Source organism: Phlebotomus papatasi, chromosome 2, assembly GCF_024763615.1.
Source record: "Phlebotomus papatasi isolate M1 chromosome 2, Ppap_2.1, whole genome shotgun sequence".
In the NCBI taxonomy this organism is placed as follows: domain Eukaryota; kingdom Metazoa; phylum Arthropoda; class Insecta; order Diptera; family Psychodidae; genus Phlebotomus; species Phlebotomus papatasi.
The window spans coordinates 23,449,477-23,459,562 of record NC_077223.1 but is presented as its reverse complement, the minus strand read 5'-3'; the positions used below and the strand labels follow the sequence as shown (position 1 = coordinate 23,459,562).

General features: G+C 34.0%; 1 protein-coding gene across 2 annotated transcripts in view; it reads left to right on the top strand.

The window, feature by feature from the left end:
• The first annotated feature begins 364 nt into the window (after positions 1 to 364).
• The window catches only part of LOC129803129 (monocarboxylate transporter 14), a 52,580-nt gene continuing 42,858 nt past the window's right edge, over positions 365 to 10,086 (top strand). The window contains exon 1 of one of the 2 annotated variants that reach the window (XM_055849480.1): positions 365 to 1,003. In XM_055849480.1, coding sequence (XP_055705455.1) covers positions 920 to 1,003 — 84 coding nt within the window. In that variant the 5' untranslated portion in view covers positions 365 to 919. The remainder of the gene's footprint in view (positions 1,004 to 10,086) is intronic. The other variant, XM_055849482.1, reaches the window with a different exon arrangement.

The following is a 10,086-nucleotide window of genomic DNA, read 5'->3' as shown; positions in this document are numbered from 1 at the left end:
TTTCATGTTCTTTTCTTCCTTTTGGCTTCATCAATAGTTTCTTTTATGAGTTTCTTTCCCTCAAGATCTTCATCATACAACTTCTCACGATCAGCTTCAATGTTTGGGAAGAGTTTTTCTCTGGAAAAAAAAGGAAAATAGAATTTTCCGGGAAAGTCTTTGAAACGCATATTATACCTGTAGCTAAATCCAACAGCCGCAAAAGCTAGGAAACTACCAAATAGAACGGGAAACCTCCAGGTATTGAATGTGGACATTTTACACCTGTAATTCCTGTACAATTACTCAAAATATCGAGAGAAAATTTCAAAAATTATTTTTTCCTAATCAACAACAAAAGTGGGGAATAAAACTGAAAAAACTCACCACCCAATCAGCTGTCATATTTCGCCGCTTTTTGCCGCAGAGTCTCCGAGAATATCCGTCGCGTTTTCTCACTTTTCTCTACCGTGGGCAGCAATTTTCCAGCATTTTCTCATGTGTATTGACTGTGAGTGCTCAGTGAATTGCTAGGTGATATAAATTTGCCCCCATTGGGTGGATTAGTGGGAAAAACGGTGACAAAAAGGCGTCTCGCAGCACCACTACAAGACAAATGTGGGTAAATCAAAGGCGCCGTGGTGCAAGTTGCCTACTTTTCGGGGTTTTTGTGTAAAAAAAAAGTATCAAAAACTTCCGGAATCTCCAACTTTTGCTGCAAATACCCTTCCAAAAAGTGGGCCGCAGCCCTTCCTGTATCAGCAACGGTACCTGAAGGTCTCTTTGTGCATCGATATTGATTTATGGAGGCATTTCATTTATTTGAGGCTTATGCTAAAATAAAGTGAAGGAAAATGTCGTCCAGGAAATGAACAGAGCGTTCTGGAGGAATTTAAAATCTCACTTTTCTGTGAAAAATTGAGATTAGCAAAGCCGTGAAATGGGAGCAGCACCGAGTCTGGAGGATGACGGGGCTGATCCGGACGATGATGAGATTATTCCAATGGCCAGTGGGAGGCTTTCGGTGAGTAAAACCTCTTTTTTTCAATTTAAACAAAAAGATAAAGGCGATTTAGATTTTAGTTTTAATTATTTTTTATTGGATTTTCTCTTGAACCACATCCTAATAAAAATTAGAGCCCTGATTACGTAGGAAAAAGATGATGAATGAAGACCAACCGGTTAACTATAGAGCGGAATGTAGCGTTACCACTACCTTAAAATTTATTTAAGATTTTAATAAGCCTTCTAAAGATGAACTTGGCATCACAAGAGAAATTTTTAGCAATTACACCGATTTCCATACAGGGGATTGATATCCCAATTGCTGTAATTAAGATTAGTAAAGGCTCTATAATACAAAATTGCACACAATCAATTAATAATGGAAAATCTTTGGTAACATAAAGGCCTAAAGGGAATTCGAAACTTGACTTACTGAATAATAAAGCAAACAATTTACTGGTTAATTTAATAAATATGCTCTCACATTTAATAAGCCTTATCATGATATTATTTTAATATTTGATTTATTATTAATTTAATTATATTTCACAAATTTACTACCATTCTTCGACTAATTCCAGAGCTTCCATAGCTCCCCAGGAATTTGATAAACACTTTTTGGTTTTTCAATTGACATTATTTTATACAGAGGAAAAAATAGAAAGAAAAACTTGCAGTGATAACAATTTAAGTAGGGACAGCGTCTTTGAATTTCCCAGACGACGAAAATACATAAGTTAACATTCAATGTTTGTCAATGAAGAACGTGACGAATTGAGGGTCAATCCGCGAATAGATATACATTTTGTAAATGCAAACATGAGAAATTGTTATATTAGAAAGTTAGAAGCTCAATTTTTTTTGAGATTCCGGGATTTTGGAGTAATTTTACAAGGAGCAAGATCATAGCTGATCTTGCTCCTGAATGCTTTTGGACCGGTGCTGGGAAAATCCCGAAAGCCAAGATCAAGGAAGCCAAGATCCCAAACACCACAATCCCAAAAAGCTAAAATCCCGAAAGGTCAAAATCCCAAAAATTCTAAATCTCAGAAGCCAAAATCCCTAACCCCAAAATCCTGAAAAGCCAAAATCCCGAAAATCCAAAATCTAGTAGGTCAAAATCCCGAGTGAATTAAATTCCTGAAAATTCCGAATGAGCCAAATTCCGAAAAATCAAAATCCTGAAAAGCTAAAATCCCGAAAGGCCAAAACCTCGAAAATTCTAAATCTCAGAAGCTAAAATCCCTAACGCCAAAATCCTGAAAAGCCAAAATCCTGAAATTCCAAAATCTAGTAAGTCAAAATCCCGAGTGAGTTAAATTCCTGAAAATTCCGAATGAGCCAAATTCCGAAAAATCAAAATCCTGAAAAGTTAAAAATTCGAAAAGACTAAATCTCAAAAGCCAAAATCATAAAAGCCAAACTCCCGAAAAACCAAAATCTCAAAAGTCAAAATTTTGAATGATTCAAAATCCTGAAAACCAGAATCCCCACTTTTTCGGCTTGATCTGGCAATATGCCATTATGTGAAAGCCACCCTAGAATGGTCCAATAAGAACAATGTGCAATATGTGGAAAAGCGGAGGCAGCCAAAATCCCGAAAGGCCAAAATCTCGAAAATTCTAAATCTCAGAAGCCAAAATCCTGAAAATCCAAAATCCCGAAAATCCAAAATCTAGTAAGTCAAAATCCTGAATGAGTTAAAATCCTGAAAATTCCGAATGAGCCAAAATCCCGAAAAATCAAAATCCCGAAAAGCTAAAATCCCGAAAGGCTAAAATCCCGAAAATTCTAAATCTCAGAAGCCAAAATCCTGAAAAGCCAAAATTCCGAAAATCCAAAATGTAGTAAGTCAAAATCCTGAATGAGTTAAAATCCTGAAAATTCCGAATGCGTCAATCAAAATCTCGAAAAGTTAAAAATTCGAAAAGACTAAATCTCAAAAGGCAAAATTCCGCAAGCCAAAATCCCGAAAAACCAAAATCTTAAAAGTCAAAATTTGGAATGATCCAAAATCCTGAAAAGCCAGAATCCTGAAAGGGATGAAATTATATGGAGGATAATGTGTAGAATAATTTCCCAAAACACAGCAAATTTCTCTTTGCCTCCAACAAGCGCGGGTGCATGATACTTTTGCTATAATACTTTTATGAATTAGGATTCCAGGATTTCGGTTCTCGGGTTTTTGGCTTTTGGAATTTTGATCTGGACCCTTTTTGGACCTATGGTTACAAGAAAATGGCAACAATTCGGGATTTTGAAATTGTGCATAAGCAAAAAATGCCCCTTCTCAAGACATTATCTAGAAAATTAGTGGTGGAAAACTTCTCACAGAAATGCTCTCGAAGAGATGGATGCTAATTATATATATATAACCTTAAAAGGATGAGAATGAAGAAGGTTTACCCATATGGTTTTACTTCTTTAATTTCTTATCAGGCATGATTTTTGGAAAACTTTTCTCTTTTAGGATTGTATATTATTTGCAAATGATCCATTAGATTAGAAGGTTTTCCTATAAGCGATTTATCATTGAAAATAATTATTATTTATCAATTTCTTCAAATTAAAATAATTTTATTTATACAGACTCCACATTTTGGGTTTAGACTTGATTTTAAAGCACACAGAAAGCAGAATATCTCTTAAGAGCCTTAAGGATTAAATAGCCCACTTATAATATTCAAAATTTCAGAAGAAGATTATCCTCAGTCAAATCAAATGCCTGAAGAGGTATTCAGACTAGAAGTTCTGCCCCGTTTTCATAGGTTTCACATTTCTAAAAAAAACAAATGCAGAGATTTTACAAAATCTAATAAGTCAAAAAATTACCTTTAACATAATATCCTGAGTAAACATTTTCTAAAAAAAATCGCACAATAAGAATTTAGAACAATTAAGCCGTACGGTTAAACCTTAAATCTGAAGCCTGTATAACCAGACCAGCGATACATCAACCAGATTCCCAAACTCAAAAACTCTTTTTGAGTATTAAAATATATCTTGTTCTCTTAGAAAATTTGTTTTTTTCTGGGTAACCAGTGGCCCATTACTGTTAAACCCTCTAACAGTGTTTTCTTTAATATGCGAAAAAAAAGTTCTAAAACAATGTTTTCTAGGATAATTATGATCCAGTAAAGCCGAAAAAATCATCCGTTCTTCATTATATCTTTTAGGCTGTCTACACACTATGAGCATTTTTTAAAAAAATTCTTTAAAAAATAACCCTAAAAAGGTTTTTAAAAAGAATCGGCTCTACACTAGTGAAAATTTTTGTAAAAAAATGGATTTTTTACAGAAATTTGCCTAGTATGTAAGCAATTTTGTTAAAAAAACCGACCCATTCCTATTTTTTAAAAAATTTTTTAAAGAATTTTTTTAAAAAATGCTCATATGTGTAGACAGCTTTAGTTTAGGCGCTAGGTGAGAAAATATAATAAATTTTTGAATCTCTTTTTGCTTCTAAAATTTACATTTTTACTTTTTGCAATTTTTCAAAATAAAATATACAAAGTAGAAAGACATGTCTTTCAGTAAAAAATAAATTTATTTTAGTCAGATAACTTTAAATCGGTATTTTTATGGAAATTGGAAATGTGTTTTTTTTGCACAAATATTTTTTGTTGCTTTTTCTCTGACCTGCCACACAAAACTGGGAATAGCAACTAAACGAAGAGTCAAAATGAGTTCAAACTTTCAAAAGATGTTAGTAAGACTATTACCGAGGACACTATAGCACTTTTAAATAAATAAAAAATTTATAATCGCAGTAAATGTGATTTTACGGAAAGATTACTTCCAATATATTACAGGAATAGAGCATAGAGCGCTTTGGAATAATGTAAAAGGCTGTAGTTTCTTGAAATCCGTAATAGATGGATTAGATCTAAATAGATCTCAACTCCTATTAAATCTTAACAGGAGGAACTTGAGGGTATTTATAGGTATTTACACAGGACACTGGCTAAATTCACATCTTGCAAAGTTAGGTGTAGACGTTACCTCAACTTGCAGGGGTTGTAGAGAGAGTCTGGAAACAGTAGAACACATTTTAATCATAATTTTATTTTATTTATTTTCAAATAAAAAAAATGCTTTTGAGCTTTTTTTATTTGAGCTTTTTTTATGTTATTGTTCCAAATTCTCAAGCCAGAGAATTAAAATCTTTAAGAAAGAAGTGCTGATACTGGAGGATATCAAAAGAGCGACAGCTCAGGATGTTCTGCAGTTCAGCCAGGTTTTAAAAGAATTGGAGTAAGGTTTGTTGGGTAGACATAAGGGGCTCAAATAGAGCCTATAGGTGTCTGCAGCCCAGAGATCGTACCATGCTCCCTATACAATCTATCTATCTAAATGTGATTTTTGTGAAGACCGTCTTGAGACGTTCTTACCTGATAGAGGGTTAAAGGGATAATCTTACACGTTCCAATAAGCTGCTTATATACGTTCGAAAAGCCTATATTTTGTTATTATGAGAGAAAGTAGTGCCATGAATGCTTGTGGACTAAAGCCACAAAAATCCATTGACAAAGGATGAATTTATAAAATTCCCAATTTCATTGAGTTTTCCGCAAAATTTGGTGGGTATCACATGGTATTTGTCCATTCATTCTAGAGAGAATTAATACGGTTAATGGACCATTTTCAATTAAATAGGAGTGCAAGAGCGTTCAGTAATTGCCTCTGGGCGTCAATTTTGCAAATGAAAGCCTTCAGAGGTACATATTGATCAATCATTTTCCAACATTGAACGACTAAATGAAGAGGAAACATGAAACATCTCATGTCCTTCAATCATGTTCTTCCTTCTCAAATTCACCTTATCTCTCTATCATAGATTTCTTGGGAAAATTTTATTAGCCACTGATGAATGTCTTGAAGGAGTCTTTGAGATGCAAATTTACTGAGAAAATATTTTTATCACGCACACAAAAGCCAATACATTTTGTCTCAGATGAAAATTAGTGTCTAGTTACAAATTCCCTTGGTAAATAAGATCTTTTCCATATGAAATGGGAGAAGTATTGTCTGCAGAGACGCAACAGAAAAATAACTTTATTTTTCGTAAAGTCACTTTTCGAGAAGAGAATAAATAATTCGCAAAATTGAGCTAAATTCACGAAACAGCTGCACTTGTTTATTTGAGTGTTATTGATTAAGGGTCAATAATTGGGGATAAAAATCTGATGACTTTGAAAGAGAACAAACTTGGCGATGCACAGTAATGTAATCCATCGATTAATTTATTAGTACAAGATTATGCTGAACACTGACATATTGGCCAAATGCAATTTAGAGTGAAATTATGATCATAATTGACAGGTTAATGGAATTAAAATAAATAATTCGTATTTTTAAATAATCGTCCAAAAGTCAAAGAATATTTGAATCATTTTCAATGATTCTTTGGCCTGGTATGATCTCATTTCCTACATCAGCAGGAGAGTGAATTTCTCCCTTAATACAATTCGAAGACATTAAATATTTATCCTTAAGGATATTTGACTATTCTTAGTTCCTGCCTTGCTCCTTCCAATTTTTTTCTATTGCGCTGAGCTTTTTTTCCATGTGACAGAGCTCCACTGCGTCGCTTGACATTCTGCATTCGTTTTATTTTCACACTTCATCCTTATGACCATGTTTCCCAATATTATAATGTGGTACTGGGACAAATCCTTCTACTTTTCCTGCAGTCGTGGGCAGTCAATTTTTAATGTCGCGTGCTTCAATGTCGTCAGCATCTCTATTTTGCTGAATTGCTTCAACCTGGTTTGTCAGCCAGGTCTTCCTGTATCGTCGTCTACTGGTCAGGGAGTCGCTTTCTTCATAGCTCACTCTTTATCGAGGGGGTAACTCTCTGGAATGAACTGCCCAAAGACAAGAGGCAGCGGCTCATTCGATGCTTTCTTTAGTCTTGAGTACTTTTTTTCCGTATAACTTGTACTCTGTGCTTTTTGTTGGCTAAGACAGCTTATACAATCTGCGAAGGCGCATTTCCACCGTTTGGCTTTGGGGGTTGGTCACCAGGGCTAAGACGGCGGTGGATGCTAACTGTTTCTTCAATTGCTTAAACCCTTTCTGTGCTTTCGAGAAATTTATGCCCAACGCACAACTACTTTTGTTTGTAAACATGTTTTCAAAATTTCCCATGAGAATGAGCGAGATGACTAGATCTAGATTTCACTCACTCTCATTGAAATGTCAAAAACATGTTTACTAAACCAAAGTTATTGGGCGTAATGCCCAACGCACAATAACTTTTGTTTAATAAACATGTTTTTGACAATTCAATGAGAGTGAATGAGATCTAGATCTAATCATCTCGCTCATTCTCATAGGAAATTTTGAAAACATGTTTACAAACAAAAGTTATTGTGCGTTGAGCATTATGTCCAACGCACAATAAATTTTGTTTATAAAGATGTTTTCAAAATTTCATATGAGAGAGAGCGAGATGACTAGAACTCGATTTCATTCACTCTCACTGAAATGTCAAAAACATGTTTACAAAACAAAAGTTATTGTGCATTGGGCATTACTCTCAATAGCACGTATTTTTATTGTGAATAAAAATGAATAAATAATTGCCTTTAATATTTATTTATTTAATATAATTTAGAAGTTCAAAGAAAATTTGAGCAATTTTCTCGTTTAAAGTCTCATCAAATTTCAATTTTGTAAGTATATTATTGAATATGGACTATTTTTGATAATTCAGATAAGAATTTTCAAGAAAAATAATGATTAAGAGTTCCAGAATTTTTTTTTAGCGAAAAATCGAGTGTAGAGAATAAGGCCATTGAATAGTGGCCATTCAGGCCACTGAAATAGTTATTTTATTAATTTAGGATCATGGTAATAGGTCCAAGATCTATCTAAAATTTTAAGAGAATAAATAAAGTCGGTTTTAATATATTTAAAATGGTTCAAATATAGGGCTCAGAAATTTGAATTAAAGAACGTCCGTCTCTTTACTAGTTCTTGTTCTAATGGATTACAGATAAGAAAAATGAATCGTGATATTAAACGTCCCGAGAGATATGAATGTAATTTATATTCCATTTCGGACGTACCAAATGGATCATAAAAGACCAGAAGTTACGTTTCTATGCACCAGAGAAATAACGTCCTATGTATGCAAATATTATATAAGGAGACCAGTAAACTACGTCCCTATGGATTTTGAAAAAAAAAAAACATTTTTTTGCGTTGTTTTTTCAACAAAGATTTTTCTGATGAATACTTAGGATCGACCCTATTCCAGAAATCGGGTATTAATGGCTCCGGCACACCTTTTAGATCAGGAAAATTTCATGAAGTCGAATTTCGGATCCCTTTCTTTCTCACATGTTTTGCATAATGTCTATCTCATTCTCTCTCACTCTTCTTCTTCTCTTAAACATCACTCCAAATTCAATTTAGCTCAATCGAATTTAGTATGCGAAAGAATGAGATAGTCATATGTAAAAATGTGAGAAAGAGAGGGTTTCGAATTTCGACTTCATGAAATTTTCCTGATCTAAAAGGTGTGCCGGAGCCATAATGGCCTATTTTGGCACTCTATTTATCCGAATAAAAAAAACCTGCCGAACAAGTGTTCCATCGACCCCAATATGTCTTGAAAACCGACTAGGGGAAGGCTTTATGGATTCGCACATACTCTGGCTTCGAACACTTCATATTCTTTCTCATGTTTCTTTAACCCTTTAACGACGAGACACTTTACGGACCGAAAATCAAAAATAAAAATTTAACCGACAAACAAAATCAATGAAACCTCTTATATCTGACTTTGGAAAATCCAACAGTCTGATTCGGTGCATTTTTTACTTCTACGAACTATAGGGACAAAAATAGCCCAAAAATTTAAATCAAATTTCTGACAATACCAATGAACAATAATTTTCAGTCTAATGAGAAATATTATGAGTATTGTAGTTTCTTTTTCCAAAACGATTTTGCTTAAAAAGAATTGGAATTATAAAAAAATAATTAAAATCATTTTTCAATATGAGAGAATTTAAAAATTTGTCATTTTTAAGCTTAAATATTTACTATAGGGTAAGGGCTCATCATAATTTTGACCAGTCTGCTTATAAGCATCGGTGTTCCAAGTTTGAAGTGCGATACAGTAGACTCTCGCTAATTCGGCTCTTTTAAGATCGGGCTACTTTTTAATTCGGGCAGCGGTTACATTTGAAAAAAGTTTGTTGTCATTTTTCAAGTTGGATTATGATTATCAAATGAATCAAATTTGCTCAAATTTGGCATGGTTTGTCTTAGTTTTGATGTGATTTTGCATTATTGAGGGTTTTTCATGCAATTTACGTTATATATGAGTGTGTAAACTTAATATCTATATGCACATGAATAAAAAATCGTTGTATTTCAAAAAGTTTGTCACCCGAATTTTTGTCTAATTCGGCTGACATTTCGGTCCGATATGCCCGAATTTGAGAGAGTCTACTGTATTTTCAATACCAATTTACTTTATTTGTTACTCTCTTTCCAGAAGGGTTATTTAGAAACTTGGCAAGCTATTTATCGTCTTATTTTTACTAAAACTAGTTATAATACGTTTAAAAATGAATTGATATGTAAAGGTGAATTTGGCTCTTATTTTGGACAACTTGGTTATTAATTCGGACAACTTGGCTGTAAATATGGACAGCTAATCCGCCTCAACAGGATGCCCATTGTTCTTCATTTCATGAACCAATCTTACCAAGTCCTCTTCCTGTTCATATAAAGGAACCGTAGAATGTCACAAGAAGCCCGGAAACTTTCCATATCACTCATTAAAGTGAGTTGACTTCGGTACTCCAAGTACGTGCGGATTCGCTCATTCCCTGGCCTTTCCGGGAGCCTTTCAAGGCATTTCTCGCTACATCTCTTTCGTAGAGATGATGCTCCTTTGTTTCTCCAGGCATTTGTCCAACCTAGTCATCACAAAAGCTAAAACTTCACGAAATTTCGTGAGAACAACACCTGTCTAAAATAAGGAGTATCACCTCACTGGTGAATGTCTTAAAAAATTTCCCATTTTTCACACGAAAAATCTAATTCACAAGGCAAATCTCACCTCAGGTCAAATGTACAAAT